Source organism: Melanaphis sacchari, unplaced genomic scaffold, assembly GCF_002803265.2.
Source record: "Melanaphis sacchari strain LSU unplaced genomic scaffold, SCAv2.0 Contig4_pilon_pilon, whole genome shotgun sequence".
Classification (NCBI taxonomy): Eukaryota; Metazoa; Arthropoda; class Insecta; order Hemiptera; family Aphididae; genus Melanaphis; species Melanaphis sacchari.
This window is the reverse complement of record NW_020271335.1, coordinates 2,217,182-2,235,322: the sequence shown is the minus strand read 5'-3', so window position 1 is coordinate 2,235,322 and position 18,141 is coordinate 2,217,182. Positions and strand designations below refer to the sequence as shown.

General features: G+C 23.1%; 1 protein-coding gene across 2 annotated transcripts in view; it reads right to left on the bottom strand.

The window, feature by feature from the left end:
• The window catches only part of LOC112599101, a 38,343-nt gene continuing 20,202 nt past the window's right edge, over positions 1 to 18,141 (bottom strand). For both annotated transcript variants that reach the window (XM_025345844.1, XM_025345845.1), the window contains 2 exons: positions 1,246 to 1,406; positions 1 to 601 (listed from right to left, as the gene is read on the bottom strand). In XM_025345844.1, coding sequence (XP_025201629.1) covers positions 542 to 601; positions 1,246 to 1,406 — 221 coding nt within the window. In that variant the 3' untranslated portion in view covers positions 1 to 541. The remainder of the gene's footprint in view (positions 602 to 1,245; positions 1,407 to 18,141) is intronic.

Below are 18,141 nucleotides of genomic sequence, written 5' to 3'. Positions count from 1 at the left end.
TTTACAGATTCTATTATTCACGATTTAAATTAACACACAATAATTTATTGCGATCTCATTCACAGATCTGATTGATCAGTGACCACAGATAGAGTTAAAAAAAAAAATCAATAAATTAATATACAACCCGTACGAAAATATATCAACATGACACATGCTTGGTAACAACAACTATTGTAGGAACTCGGTAGTATTAAATGAAATTATAATGTTATGAGCACTTAAAAGAGGAAAACGTGGTTAATAAAATTTAATAGACTTTTGAAATGTTTACCGGTGTAACATCAGTAGTAGTAGTACCTACGCCAAAAAGCGTTTTATATTCCAGGCCTCCATTTTATCTTGTAAATTATTTTTGTCGTTTGTTTGCACGCGAATTATTGAAAAAATTTTATGAGTAACTTCAATAAGTTTCTGGGGAAAAAAATATTTTTCAATCAAACCTATAGAAGAAAAGTTATTTTGTCGAATGAAATTATTGTTTCTGATTAAAATTGTCGTAGCTATTTTATCAAGATATTATTTTAAATTAAATTTTGGATTAGCGTCCTCTTGCCCATCGTAGAAGAGCGTCTGCTAGTATGTCCAGATGAGCTTTAGTCTGAAAAAATGTTAATTTTAAAAAGTTTAAAATATTTTATACTAATAATATTTTATGTAGTTATAATTTTTTCGATTCAATATCCTTGATTAATTTTCAATGTAGGCAATAGAAATAGTTTTTCAGAAAATAAAAGTTTGTGAAAATAGTATGGGTATGAAATATTTAATATATTATTTAATTTACAAACTTTACCTTACTTTGAAACTTAATTCTTAATATTTTTTTAACGAATATTTTCAATGTATGTTTTGTACTGTATTTTTCTTTAAATAACCAATTATTTAATTTATTTATAAAAAAATAAAATGAAATGTATAGGTACAAATTACCATTTTTATTTGTAATTCTATATTTAAATGAAGTTGGCAACCTGTAAAATCTTAAATAAAAATATACTTAATTTATTTTTTGTGTGTTAAAATTTAAAGGCTTTATCAAAAACTCTTTTATTTAAGCAATTCTTTGTATTTTTTTCTTGTAGTATCTTTAAAATGTATAACTCAAGTAATGGGGTAGGAAATCAAATTATTTTAGCATTAAAATGGAATTTTCTTAAATTGATTAATGTGATAGTGTTTTTCCTTTCCTTTCCAAAACGAATTGCATTCGATTAAGCTTGTAATTATTATTTTTGTTCTTACTGTTTTGAAAAAGAAACAATTTTTTCTATCTTCATCGTCACCGTTTGGACAGTCAATGTATCCGTCACACAAAACGTGATCATCTATGCACCTGAATCGTCCTTCCTTGTCTGGAGAGGGACAAGCGAACCGTTCAAATCCATCTTCGGTGGGTGGACACTCTGTAATAATGAAATATTTTCATTTTTGTTATTACATTCCAATATTAGAATTGTTAAAAACTATTTCATACTAGTACATTATTAGAATTTTTAAACGGCGAGAACTTCTATAATAACTATTAAAACGTAATATAATAATAATTATCGACATTTATTTTAAATTAAATTTGTTAAACTCTAAAGTATGTTTATTAAATTACTATATAATGTAGTAATATACGCGATACATATCAAAATATCTTACACATAATAATATTTCTAAACTATAAATTGTTCAGTGTTAAAAGGTCAATTTATATTCATTTTAGTTTGGTCTTATGTTTTAATTTAGTCTCTAGGGTAATGTTGTTTGTGGATAATTTTTTACTCTTTAAGGTCAAATCCTGGTTGTCACAGAAGTGTTAAATTGTGCATTGTAGGTACATATATATAAATATGGTTAATTTCAAGATATTTTCATAATTTAAAATAACAAAATATTTCTATTTAGGAAATTATATTATTATAAGACACGAATAATAATTTTTTAACTCAATATTTTTTTTTGTTATGTGCAAAATATCAATTATAGATTAAGTATTTTTAATTTTTAATAATTTTGAAAGATTTATTTTATGTAAATCACATCAAATAAAAATAGGTGATGGATTTAAATTTATATTTTAAATTTCATTGAATTAAGCTTTTGAAGTTGTTAGATGACGTATTCATGTAGATCGATGGTAGTTATAGGTAGGTACCTAACTACCTACGTATTAGTATAAGTTCATCATAGTTGTTTAGTAAATACAACTGTTTTCGGGATATATTCGGATTCTATTCAAATGACGCACGTATTCAACCACAATGTTTTAGTCAAGAACACTTTTTTGTTTTAAAGTAAAGCTGTCGTATGCATAATAATTAGGAAAATGTTTTAAAATTTGCAACACAAACAAGTCAAACCAACAATAAATAATGTATATATTATAGGTTAGGTATAAAAATGTACTAGCAATTAGCATATAAAGACAATAATATAATCAATAATTAGTTACTATTTCGAAGATAGAAGATACTCATCATAGCAAGAGAAATAATTTTAATTGGTTTCGTATATATAAATGATATATGTATTTTGCAGTTTACGCGTACCTACAATATCCGATCGATTACGGAAAAGAAAGCAAACAATGGATTCCTATTTAGAGCGGAATGCGAACGCTGCGAGGCGATTTCGATCACGATTGGATGGGCAAAATTCGCTAACATCTGCATCATCTTGTGACGGCGATAACAGTGTTGGTGGGGCGTCAACATCGAGAGAAGCGAAGATCAACTAATACCTGCCAAAAAGGTTCGAGTGGGCTGGCAATGATTTATGTCCGAAGTCTTGTAAAATAAACTATCATCCATTAACGCTTGATTCACACCAGACGTTTAGTAACGGTTTAGTGGCAATTTTATTAATATAATGTAATTACAGATTTACGGTTATTTACGCATTGTGTTCACTTAAACGTTTAGCTGTAATATGGTGTAATGAGAAGTTTTGTTTGTTTTTTATGCAACACTTATTATATTTGATTCAATTTAAGGGTATTAAAAAAAAACACAAAAACAATTATTTTATTTATTATCTCATTGACAGTCGTAATTAAAAAAATATACTGGAACAAGTTATTTTTTTGTACTGTGATCTTGAATTTTGCATAATATACTGATGTATTTTTATTATATAGTTAGTTACATACGTAAAAAAATTAAATAGTAGGTACCCTGAATGGTGGCCACCTTTGTTACAACGAATAGTCAATTAAACGCTATACGATATTTTATATTTTTTTCCTGGTTTGTTATTTTTATCATACCAATTTGAAGTTATAATAAGATAGGTTATCCTGAAATCCACTCACACAAGTCGAATCATTATACATAATATAATTTAAAATATAATTAAATTAATGATTAATGTAAAATATAAAAAACTTTCAAACTATAATTGGATATTTTTGCTTACAGTACTTATTACTTGATAGTCAATGACCCATGTGCAAAAAAATATTGAAGATTTTTGTTTCTTTAAGGAGTTATTATTTATAAATAATATTAACTTAACGATTTATTATCAAAAATGAAACAAACCACACTAACAGTTTGGAAAAAAAAGAAAAATCTCTGCGTAATACGTATAGTAATTTTTGATAGTAGTACAAATGTATACATATATAATTATTTAGGGTAGAAAATAAATACATATATGGTATACAACTTAGAGGCTAGGATGATTATACTACAGAGCTAGAAATCAGGAAACATGCAGATATTTTAAATTAAGTACTCATTTTAATGAATACATTTTCATAATTTTAGTGAATTAAATGCATATTAATTTATGTTTCTAAAATTACAATTAAATTATACTACATGGCTATTATACTGTATCATATAATAATAAGTTGTATAATTTATTAAATTGAATTGGAATATCTCATTCTATATAATTTCAGAAAATGAGAATTATACTAAAATTATGTATTTTGTTAGGATAATGTTTTGTAAAAAAAAACAACATACTCTCGATCTGAGCATAGAATATATTAGAATAAGAAAATACACTGTTCTGATAACATTCAATGTTTGTATTAGTATAATATTAAAAATAATGTGTGACTAAATTAAAATAATTAATTTTGATCGATATTATTTTTGTTTAATCTTAAGATAATAAATTATAATGTATCATTTTCTTTTTGTATTTAATGAAGTTTAATTTTTTTAAATTAATTTTTATATTTGAAGCTTTATTAAAGTAGTTTTTATTTCTATCAGATAAACACAATTATAATCAAGATTCTGTTTTTATATAGTTTTATTTTTAAACGTAGAGATCAATCCTAAATATATTATGTAAGAGAAGTATTAACGCAATGGATTTGAGTACATTATAATTCTAAGGATTGTCTTTCATTTTAAAAAGAGTATAATATGTTGAGACTCGAGTGCGCTAAGGCCCTTTATACTTTTCATACTAAAGGTAGGATAATACGTACATTTCTTCAAAGCTTAAAGTCCCATGAAATGTGGTGGATTTTCTCTTGGGATTTATCTTACTATAATACCAGGGATTCGGTATTTTTTTATTTTTTTCTTTTCCAAATAATAAATACCATTATGTTAATCGTAAGCAAATGTGTTTATCCCATACTCTATAACTTTTACCTGTAAGAATATAATTCATGTGGTGGACGATAAACACTCGAAAATTGCGCTTACATTGAACAGGTAGTAAAAATAGTATAGTTATATAGTGTTGCACCCATAGTATCTAAGTGACATTGAATTCATTGATATTATTTATTTTAAATACTGTTGTTTATTAGTTTATTTATTGGTGGAAAAGCCGAAAGTATATCGCTATTATCGTTATTATATTAGCGATATTAATGACTATATATCTACAACGAATTTACGAAGGTAACATTTTAGTAAGTCATTTGCGTGCATTAGTTCCTTAAACATACAATATATGTACTGAATTTAGCTATAAATAAAATATAGTTATAATCTATGAAAATTATAAATTTTAAAAATTAAAATTTGAATTATTTTCAAGTGAAACAAAGTCACTGATACAGTATAAAACAGTATAGAGTATTTTTGAATACGATGGGAGAAAACAATAATATTACTGAAAAAAATGTAAATCATAATATTATGACATAGATTTTTAAAAATTACAACGAAAAACTGTGTTTGCTAATGAAAAGCAGAAAGCAACCCAAAATATCTGTGAAAAACCAGCAAAAACACTTAATAGGATAACAACCATTCGAGATACGAGTTTAATTAAGGTTATTGATGTCAAATGTATCAAAAAAAAAAAAAAATAAAAATAATATGTTTAATGCAAACCTCAATTACCAAGTACAACTCAATCTATTCAGAAGGCTTTAAACTTAATGCAGTATAAAAGCTTGAAAGAAGAGAATATGCTTCTCTATATTAACTTAAATAGTGAACTCGTAATCATAAAAAGTAGATAACATTTAGAAATATTATTTGTAGATAATACATTGAAATGTTTTGCTAAGTACTTCCTTCAACTATTTAATGTTTATGGATATTTTAACGAACGCTATATACCATTGGTGTTTGGTTTATTAAAAAATAAATTTACTAAAATATATATACATTTTTTCGAATATTGAAAGAAATATGTACTGAAAACCGGTATAATATGATGAAACCTAAATCAATGGTTATTGACTTTGAAAAATCTGTTAATTTTGCTTGGTTAAATTTTTGGCCAACAATATCCTGGCGGAGACGAATTAAAAAAGTTAGTAAGGTTTAGAGTATAAATCAAACTAATATTTTATTAAATATTGATTATTACTTGTGTTTGAAATAGTATTTTTATAGCCAGAAAATGTTTGCTATTATTTTAACTGTGAATTAATGCCTACAATGACTGAAGATCGATGCAAACAATTTTCTTGTTATGTTTTGAACAAAAATTTTTTTGTTAACTTTCTTTCGAATATTTGGGTATCAGCTTTTGCGACAAAAACTCTGACAACTAAATTTTTTTATGGACATTTTAATAAAAGCTTTTGTACTCTTCGTCCTCATATTTATAATTTTACGTATAAAATAATAGAGTTACAATCTGAAACTTATATAAAAATTAATATATTAAAAGAGATTTATAAATTTCAAAATATGAAATCAACAAAATAAATTGAAAAAATTGTTTAGTAATATAATAAAAATAACATCACGAGGACTGAATATGTAAAAATGATACCTCGCCATAATTATGCTGATGTAATAAAATAACTTATAATATTATTATTTACTCTATGTATAATAAACGAATTAAATATTTTTAACAACTTTATAAACTTAATATACCCACCCATATTATTTAATTAAAAAAATATAATAAATATCTACTGGTGCAGTTCACTACATAGAAATGGATACCTGAAATATATCAAGCGCAATTAATAATTTTGTCCCTTCTTCGAGCGTAATATTTACGTTTGTCCAAACACACATCACACAACACATCAATATATAATTACAGAGTGATTTACTAAGCGTAATCATCCTTATTTTTCCTTTTTTTTTTTTTTAATTAATTTATTCAAATTCTTGTTTTTTATTTTTAAATACACACACTTAAATAAAGACCATAATTTCATTAAGATTTTTTTTATTACTTAAGTGATGTTCTGTGCTAATAAAAATTTCTATTATTCAAAATAGAATTTCTTTTTTAATATAAGTTGTTTGGTGAATAATTGTTATGCATTAAAATACAGATTTTAAACGAGTAATTTTTTGATTATTACAATATTTATATTGATCATAATAGTCTTTAAAAATATTTTTTTATAAAATTAAAGTTGAGCTATTATTTTAAATTATTGATATTATAGATTAATATTAATCAATAAAATTTTAAAATCATCATAGCTACCATATCTTTCATGCCTATTATCACAGATCTATAATCTTCAATACACAAAATTATATAAATCAAAAACTACTGGTTTAATTTTTAATTTTGAAATGTTTTAATTTACAGTAAAAAAGGACTGTTCTTATTCAATAAAATATAAAAGTTTGTACTTTTACAAAATACGTTTAAGTAGCTGAAAAAATCTCAAACATTTAAAAATATGCTATTTTAGTATATTCAAAAATTTCAAAAATTAGATTTTAAATGGCTGCTTCATTGCTTTCTTTTATGAAAAAAGATTATGATAATTGCCGCTTTATGAATCACACTATACATAATATATTACATGATATTTCTAAGCAATAACGTAAGTGAATGATTAAATTATGAATAAAGTATTACAATTTTGAAAATCCTCTTTTTCACGATGAAAAAAAAAAAATAATGAAAAAATATTACATTATACGCAGAAAAAAAATAATGAAAAAAATAACAATCAATTGTTTATAAAAAATACCTGTTGCGGCAATGTTGCTTACCTGCATACACATGTTTATTTGATTTCAATTCCAATCATAAAATTTATAATCTTTCAGCAGTCAGCACGTGACTATGAAGAATAACGATGGATGTATTAGTTGTTAAATGAATATACTCACTACCTACCAATCAGTAAATAATAATAAAAAAAAAAACTATTTATTTTCTGTGAAGTATATTGTACGTGCACACGTGTTCATACTAAAAATATATTATTAATGTACTCGTTGTTATCGATGCTCTCATATCAACATAATAATATATTATTATAGTTTCTGGTTCGTCATTCCTACCAAATAGCATGATCACAATATAATAATTAATTTTTGTTTTGTTTAAATTACTAGTATTATTAACATTACAGGTAAACACATTACATGTAACCTAACCTTAAATACACATACATATAATTATTATTATAATAACTAGATACTTTATGTTTGGAGACGACCCTTTAGGCTATAATAAGTATCCATAGATACTATCGACTAACCTTTAGTGTTTATTGATCACACGTCGATGTTGTCATTTTTCAACAAATCGCAATTAATTATTAACTATTATGCAAATGAATTATTTATTTGAACGTACGTGCGTAAGCTAAAAGCTTACATTATTTTACTAATTTTCTTTTCTTTTGTTTACAATACAATTTATTGTAATGAAACAATTAAAATATACATAGTATCTATATTTAGTATAAATTGCATTATATTTCATCTAATATTTCGTATATATGAAAGTTACTAATTAACGTAGAGATTTTAATTAAATTTATTTTTACTTATAACATGTAAAAAACCCATCCGAATTAAGGTAGATTTACCACTATAGTAATCGTGTTAATTTTTTAAATTTAAATGTGTGGGTGGGAGTTGACTTGAAACATATACGTAAATATTTTCATAAGGAATCTATTTTTGTGTATCAATATTAAAGAAATCCATTAATCGATTTTATCACAAATATCGTAAAAAAATAAAATGAATATTAGTTTTAGATATTAAAAGTAAAATATCCATTGAGTTTAAAGTGTTTATAGTAATAAAATGTTTTTTTCAAGTGCTTCGTGCAATATAACAACAATGTTGGTCATTGTAAAAAATATAAATATCTAATGTTTACGTGTGTTCTTAACAGTTATTTTACTGTTTAGTTTTTAATATTAGTAAGAGGTACCTATTATAATTATTTATAATCATTTATTTATCTCAACAGCAACAGTAAGTAAAATATCTGCAGTGGTACTGTAGATAATATAAGAATCGACATGACATTTATCACAAGAAAATTTAGTGATAACTTTTTAAGGTTATATCACAGAATAAATTTGTTCTGTGATTATATAAGGCCAATATTAATATAATAAATGATAAAAAATAATAATACTATATTATTATGTTAAATAATAGGCAATAATGATAATTAGGTAGGTATGTATATTTGATGGATTAAAATATAAAATACAACGATAGACCATGATTTCATGTTATACTGAGTACAAATTATAATTAATTAGGTACCTTAAGTTAAGTGTAACTTGAGTGTTCCAATTTCCAGACAAAAATTAAAAATTATAAACATTGTAAATTTGTAATGTAGCATTTTAGTATTCACTAATTTGATAATTAATCAATAACTATAATGTTATTGTTAATATTTAATAAAACAGTTTTTGTTCGCTACCTTAAAAAAAGGCTTCATGTCATCTTTCTATCTTTACATTCTATCTACCCCTAAAAGTACTCATTTATTTAGGCGTGTCCTATTTATTCATGTATTATCTATGAATAGTACTCCAAGGAAATGCGCCTAACCGGCTATATCATGATACAACAATTTAATGTTATGTCAGAAATATCCGCGTTAATGCATTTATTCTTTGTTATTATTTACAATTATACATTTTAAAATTTTATATGAAAATGTTACAGTAACTATCAATACCACAAAACTAATGCGCAAAATAAAACGTTTGTTGTTCAGCAAAACTCCAGTGGGCTTTTGAAAGTGTTTTACAAACCCTGCGAAGAAAACTCGGGACATTCATGGATTTCATGCAGTCTCATTGTTGTATAATAATATTATATACGCGTGAGTGCCACAGGTGTTGTTGCGTATGATGGTTTAATGTGAGGGAAGAGGAAATATAGATCCCGTTAGTGTTGGATAATATAATAATATAATAATATAACAATACGAGAAACGTGAATGGGTTCGGCGGAAGATAGATGCTACATGTCACGACTACTATACTATATAATAAAATACCAGCTAGGTACTATTATTATATTAAATATTATATATATATATATATATGTGTGTGTGTGTGTGTGTGTGTGTATATAGTAGTAGGATATATTTGGTTGTTCAGGTAAATGTGTTTGTTCATTGGATTCGTCAAAGTATGTAAAATATCCGTGCCCATTTACCGATATACCCACTTATACGTCGTGTCTTCTACCTTTTACTTTTTGTCAACACGTTCACGTGATGCTTACATCACGTGAACGTGTTGCAGCATGTGTTACGATTGTTGTAAAATGTATACATATTATTTATCGTTATTCATTATACCTATACGTTGTACTCATATATGTTAAAATCGCACTACTCATTATTATTACTCGTCGCGGTTTAGGTACTATTATTCCATGTTTCTTGAATGACTTTTTTGCTGATCGTATAAAGTGCACAAAATTGTTATAATACACATGGCAATAGTGCTCACGATCGTTGAAAAAGTGTATTGCGAGGGGTGAGGGTAATTTTATATATAGAACAGATTGATGTGTGTTTGCGTCGGTTAGTTTATATGCGTTATACTTGCGTGTGGGGTGTGCGTGGCAGAGGGTTACGTGCAAAAGTATTGTTTTACAAGTAATCATTATAAAATATGTATTATGTGTTATTGATGAATGATGACTGTCGGTTTTTAGATTTTTAGTTTTACTGTTTTACAGTTTCTTTTGTGTAAATTAATAAAGTATATGAGTTGTCCAGGAGTTTTAAAAATATAACCATAAACTGGAGCAATGTAATAATTTTTTTATTCTCAAATAATATTTTGCGGCAGTTGAGGATAAATTATGGAAAATATGACGAAACTATTTTAATTAAATATGCCGTATTTAATTTGATTTAGTAGTATAGAATTATTACGCGTTAATGAAATCGCTTTACATTGTATGTGTGTATTTAACTTCATCATTATTAAATCATTATAGATTTACAGTTATATTGTAAATTTTGAATGGAAACAAAACAAACAAAAATTAAATAATAATTATGAGCCAACAAAATTTAGCACTTCATAGAATTATATAATATTTTAAAATATAGTAAATTGTTAAACAAAATAAAAGATGTAATAATGTGGATGTATTTTAATATATTTTGTAAAAGTCCGATTTTTGGATAAACTCTGTTATATTGTGTATCGTGTTTATGCATACAGTGTACATTTTTTATAATGTATAATGTATATTATTATATACGATAGCTGGCGCGATGTAATGGCAATTTTGGTTCATCAACATGTCAAAATGTATCTCACTATATTATCGGGTCAAATTGGTGAACGTGAAAGTATGGCTAAGCTATCGTTTAATAGTGAAGCCAAGTTTGCAATAGCATGATAAGATGATACAACAGAGTGATTTTTTTAGTTTTATTACAGTTAATTTTTCATAATTAATATATTTTAGAGTTATAGTTATTATAGATCTATTTCAAAATTAAATCAATTCTAATAAAAACTTTAGACTTATTAATGAGAATGTAATTAAATGTTTATTTTATTGGTTTGATATGTCGATAAAAAACAAAATAAAATATTTTGTTTGTTTTGAATGATTAATTTTTTTTACGAGAGAGAGTTAATCAAAGTACAAGTAATCCATAAAACAATATCAACAGAACTGTTATTAGATTTTTCTTTACTATAACTACGTATTTATATAGTTGCCATGAATGAAAAATAAAAATAAAAAAACAAATTTAATATGTTAGATATAATTACGTATGATTTAAAATATTTTTGAATTACAATTTTTGTTTTACAAATTTAGTTAATAAGAATATAATTATGTACTTATTATGTGTAAGTATCATATATATAAAATATAAGATAACACATTTTTCTAGTTACGACACACAATGAGTAGTTTTAACTATGTTAATTAAAATTTCAAAATTTTATAAAAAATTTAGTAATTTTAGAGACATAAAAAAGATACCACATGATATCTTAAACACTGCAAATAAAGTACAAAAATAAAAAAGTTATATTTTTTACTATTGTTTAGGGTTAAAACCTAAATTATTTAATATAAAAAAACAGGCTAGGTTTTCTATACTCCTGTGCTAAATACATACTCACGATTGTTCTATAAGTTAACTTATATTTAAAATGAAATTGATAAGTATAGAATTCAAAAAGTAAAAACACGTGACAACTTGATTGTTTGATATTTAAGTAAATAGATATACTAATGATGATATTATGATTGTTATGATTATTGTAGTATATATATTTATAAAAATTATAAATACAAGATTTAAAATAATTAAAATATTTGTAATGAATTAACATTAAAGAATTTATAGGCATGATATTCTTTATATAGCGTCGTATATTGTATTATTTCACTATATATTATGTATATTTTTTAAAATTAATTTAATATTTATATTCATGCAACTAAAGATATAATTTAAAATGTATTAAAAATCAAAAGAGCAATCTTTTTAATGTGTTTGTTTTATTATCCTTTCATTTCATTTTTATGTCTATTTAAAAATATTTTAAATTTGAAAAGTGAAAAATCTAAAAAGGTCAAATCACTACAGTTTTTTATTGTGTGTGTATATGTGTGTATATATATATATATATGTGTGTGTGTGTGTGTATATGAATAAAAAATAATAAAATCTAAATATTTTTTTAAGTACAATAGTAATTAAATAAACGGTTGATAGGTACACAAAATATTGTTTTATTAAAAAAATATTTTAATTTATAAGACATGAAGATTAAAATGTAAAGTTTTTGATCATTGTGAATAATAAAAATAATTTTGTTGTTGTACCTATGTATTATTTTAAATATACATTTATAACTAATAAACGCTAGATGTATGTAAATTAACTTTAAAAAAATGAGAAACGTTGCTCTAAATTGGAAGTGAATTTCATCATTGAATAAATCACTGAAATGGATGTGTTAAATTTTAATTTTATGATGACCATTGTATTTGTAAGTATTAAAAACAATACAGAGCAGAGATAGAATGTATATATCTATTTCTATAATGTAGAATATTTTTTATAATTAATTTAAATTACTATTAATTATATGGGTGGATACACTAATTTTTGATGAAAACCTTGCAAAATTATTGTTACATAAAATATTTACGTAACCTAATAATACAATAATTGTGATGATATTACATTGTGTGATTAATTTTTAAATTAATATTGACGTAACGTAGAATGGTGTGAATAATTAAATGGTATAAATAACTTAAAGTTAGGTATTAAAATTAAAAATATTAAGAATTTCAAGTAAAAAATAATTTGCACATTTTCATGACTTTGAAGAAATAGTATCTTAAATATTTCTTTCCCTGTTTTTCTTAATTATTATTATTACACAAAGAATTATCTAATTTTTACTCCTAAAGTACAGTTTTGTTACTCAGAATTAAAAAAATTAAATAAAATATAATGAAAAAATCATTTAATATTTATTTTATTACAATTCTATTGGTCGAATTTAATTAGGTAATATAAACAAGTATATACAATCCAAAGAGTTAATTTAGTTCAGCTTGTTTTATACCTCAGTATGATGGTCAAAGAAGTACTAATTTTTTGTACTTTTTGTGTACTTCTTATCACTTAACAATGAAAGAAAATAAAGTACGTTGTTAAGACATCTAAGGTATCTTAATAATTCTAAATCTAGCAACATTTGATACGAATTCACTTGTCAGCGTTTTAATGGTATAACCACTACCACTATGTCAACCTTAATGGAATTATATTCACTGCGAGTAAATGTCGTTTTGTTTTAAATTGCCATAGTGAAAAACATCAAGCTATAGAGCATCTCAGAGTAAAAATTCTGTAGGTATCATTGATTTAATGACGCATAATTATGATGAATGAATTTAAACTCTAGATTATATTTTAGAAAATAAATTATTATTTAATTTGATTAAATTAAATAAAGAAAAATTTTATTATTGTAATTGTTGTTGATTAAATTTAGTAGTAATTTTATGATATATAATTTATAGTTTACTATACAACAAACAAAAATACATAGAAAGATACCGACATAATATAGAAAAGCTTCTTTTTTATTATAACATATTTAAAACGATTGTTTGATAAATATGGTAGCAAAGTTTATGTGCAATTATTATTATAAATAAATGATATGTTGGCAAAGTTTTTGCTTGAGTGTCTAGACATTTTCAATTTAGATTTTTTTTGCACTGTTATTTTATTCAAAATGTTCTTAAATCGATCATTTAAAGCCATTAAATATATTTCATTCATAAATTTTTTTTATTTTTTTTTATTATTATCATTTTAAAAACAGTTAATTTAAACTAAAAGTTATGGTACATTTATGTGTAATTTGATATTTGTTTTGTTCTTTCGATAATATTTTTAATTTTCTTCGAATAAAAAAAAAAAAAAATTATAATCGATGGGATAAAAATAATGATAAATATTGAAAAATATAACAGTTTTAAAGAGTAATAATGTTTCATCAAAAACAATTTAACAAGTTAGTTTAAAAATCGAAAAACTTTTACCACATACCTTAAACAGCACAATTTAACTTATATTCTTAATAAAAATAAGGATATTTCATTTATCTGTTTACTCTTTTATATTTGTGTACTTTTTGTTAAACATTTTTAATTAGAAAGGTAAGATAAAAAAATATTTATATAGATTTCTTTTAAATATTATTCATTATAAACAACTTAATTAAATGTTATTATTAAATAATGTTTTTCACTTGAATTATTTAAATTAATTATTCGTAGTATTTTAATACACATTAAATTATTTAAAAATCGTGTGAGTAAAATACGAAAAGTTTATTCAATTCATTATAAATAATATATCCTTTAGGGATTAGTGTAACTAAATATTGGCTGCTTTACATTGTTCTTTGAAAATTGATATGAAACTTGCTATATTTTTTCGTGCGGTATGTCAAAATAATTGAAAAATATTGTGTTTTTTTATAATAGACATCTAGTTTTTCTAATCGAGTCAACACTTCTTCAACAAATCAAGATCATATGGTAATGTATTTAAATTTAATTTTAACAAAATTAATGGTCTATTTTTTACCTTATAAAATAATTGCTATTTATTTACTTAAATAATGTATAACAAATATCGAGAAAATTAAATAATCAACCAGAACTTCTCACATAAATCAATCTGTGAAAACTTTTAAATGACTCCGATACTTTTGACAAAAAGTTTTCTAAGGTCGTTTCTTTTAAAAAACTTTTAAAGATCAAACTCTGGATTATTTCAAAATTCAGAATCACATAAAAATGGTAAACAATTTTATCTATTAAAAATAATAATTTTGAAGGTATACTGATGCTGAAAATATTATTATCGAAAAACAATCCTTTCTAATATGAATTAAATAAAAATTCAAATTTTTCGAATAAAAAAATAATAATAGATTCAATTGATACATTTATCAAAAATCTTCTATTGGTACATTTAAACTAAGTATAATTTTATTTAAACTAGTTTAGATTTATTATCAAATATTTAAATGAATCAAATTTACATAGAAGCTAAAAACGTAGGTAAATAGTTACTGCTTGTTTAACTTTAGGTATCGATTGAGTCATAATTATATTTGTGTTAAATTTAAATTCAATAATAATATATCATTGTAAATGAAAAGTGATTTTAAGCGAAGACGAACTGTCAGCTTTATTAACCTATTATTTATGATAAATATATATTTTAGAACTATTAAAATCATTTATTTTACTTTTAATATTACGATAAGTTGATATAAACTTTTCTAAAAATATTGAATTTATTATATTATTAGTATTATTATAATTAAATTAAATTTTTACTACATTATATCAACTTATAAACATTTTAATAACATCTTTTTATAAATACTATAAAACAGTAAAAATATATTCATAAAGTAAACAGATAATATCTTAAAATAAATTAAAAATGACATTACTAGTAAAATTCATAATAATTAAATACCTAAACGAAAAAGTTTTAAGTTACTGCGAATAATGTATTTAAATTACAATAAAAAATTAACATTGTTATTTATCGTTTAAATTTTTCCCAAATTTAAAGTTAAAATGTCTGTAAAAATTAATTTTCTTTATATATTTTTTAGATTTTTTGGTTTCAGTATTAACTAACCACGAAGAACCTTGTATTAAGTTTTCAACATTTTGGTATAAAATGAAAAGTTCTTATGCACTTTTAATTATAAATTTTTGAGATTTTGACGAATTTTCTCCATCGAAGTTTTAATTTTAAATGCTTATACTTTTCAATACCAGAAAAATACAAGCTTCCCAATCCATCCATCTCTGCCTACTTTCTTTTATGCCTTAGTACATACAAAATAATAACCTTCACAAAGATTTCAAAGTTCAAACTTTGAATAAAATCTCCAAAATGTATTACTTTAGATTTTCAGTAAAGTTCAATCAGACACTAATCCCCTAAACACTAAACTACCAACGATCATATTACAAGATAACGCTCTACGAAGATTAAAAATAAAATTATGTAAAAACGTTTTGCTTTAACATCTCTTAATGTTTAATATGCATATTGGGTAATTTACTAATTTATATTATACTCACCGTTAGTCTAACTTATATATTGTACAAAAATGTTATAAATATTATAGATTTAAAAAAAAAAAAAATTAATTAAAGAAGAATTGCTTATAAAAAATATTGTAACTGTAAATTTTTAATATTTTTAATTGGAAAATAAATCACATTTATAAATTTGTTATTGATATTTATAGAAAAAAAAAAAAATTAAAAGTCTCAATTTTATATAAATAGCTTAAATAAATATTTAAAAATTAAAAATAAAGAGAAAATGAGTATTTAAACGCTTGGTTAAAATTTAAAGTTATTGTGACTATTTATTTTTGAATTATAACAAAATAAAGAAATTAATTAAGATAAAAATTTATTTAACATGAAAATTCTTGTTTTTTTTTAAAATTTTTGTCTATTTTTCACGATTATAAATACAATTTTGACTAAATACAAGCTTGATCTAACCTGCTTTTTAAAATCAAAAGTTGAAAATTGAAGCATTTTATCGACTACTTATGGTGTATACACTATAAAAACAAAAAATAATAATAATAATTAATAAAACACTCATTGTAAAATCAATGCATTCATTGCTCCGTTTAATATCTAAATGCAATTCTATACTTAGTAGTTAACTAAAACTTATATCCTTCAAAATTAATCAAAATTATAAATATGAGCTTAAACTAAGCAAGTTAATAATGACAAATATTATAAATGTACTTCAAAATCAGTGAAAAATACATTTGCCTTTATTTATGTAGGACTTGAACCTTCATTAAACAACAAAGATAATTTTAAACTTAAATGTCTATGTTTTAATGAAAGGAAATTTAAAGTTGTTAGAGAAAGAAAATAAGTATTATGTAGTTTAAATTTTTAAAGCTACAACCAGGATACATCTTATCGTAACAATCATCCCAGATACATAATTGATGTGGCAAAAACCACAGTTTTGTAGCCCATTAGTGTTTTAAAATTAATGAGAATTTTTATTTTGTTAACATCACTTAAAACTATTTATGAAAACAAAAATATATATTTTTTTGAAAATGTTCCAACAAATTATATCTTACAGTTAATAATAAATTATATCCACTAATGAAAATATTTAATTAATCAATTTCTTGTTGTTGTAAAATGAATTAAAATAAACAAGTATTAACTAATTGTATGAAGAAATAATTGTTTATATCAACACCTTGTTTAAAAAAAAAGAATATGCATTATACTCGTATAAATATATATTTAATACAATATTAAATGTTTTGCATGAATAGTGTACTAGATACAAAGAAAATATTTATATTCCTAAATTTAATAAACATTTTGGTGTAAAAAGATTTATCCTTAATTTAATTTAATTTGATTTATACACAGTAAGCTATGTTATCTATGTATAAAACGGAAATTATTTACAACTAAATATATTAATATAATATTGTAGTTAACTGTTAATGATCTAATTTTTATCATTGATGATGTATAATATTGATTAAAATAATATTAGTGAGAGAGCGAAATATATATTTTATTTTCTAACTCTGAGCTACGTGTAATGTAAGTATATAATTTGTATTCAGGAGAATAAATGATGTGTAGTTTGATTTAATATGAGGACGAATATAGACCTTAGACCTATTATCGACCTATTATCAAACTTAAATTAATAACATTATTTGTGTTATACGTTGGATTTTTTAAGATATTTTATTTTTTATAAAAATTACATGTGTGTAAAACATTACGATTTAATATATTTATTATATTGAAGAAACATCAAAATATCATATAATGTTAAAGGTATAAGTACAGATAATGTAGATAATATTTATATCATTAAGCTCTTTAAGTTTTATAATGGTCA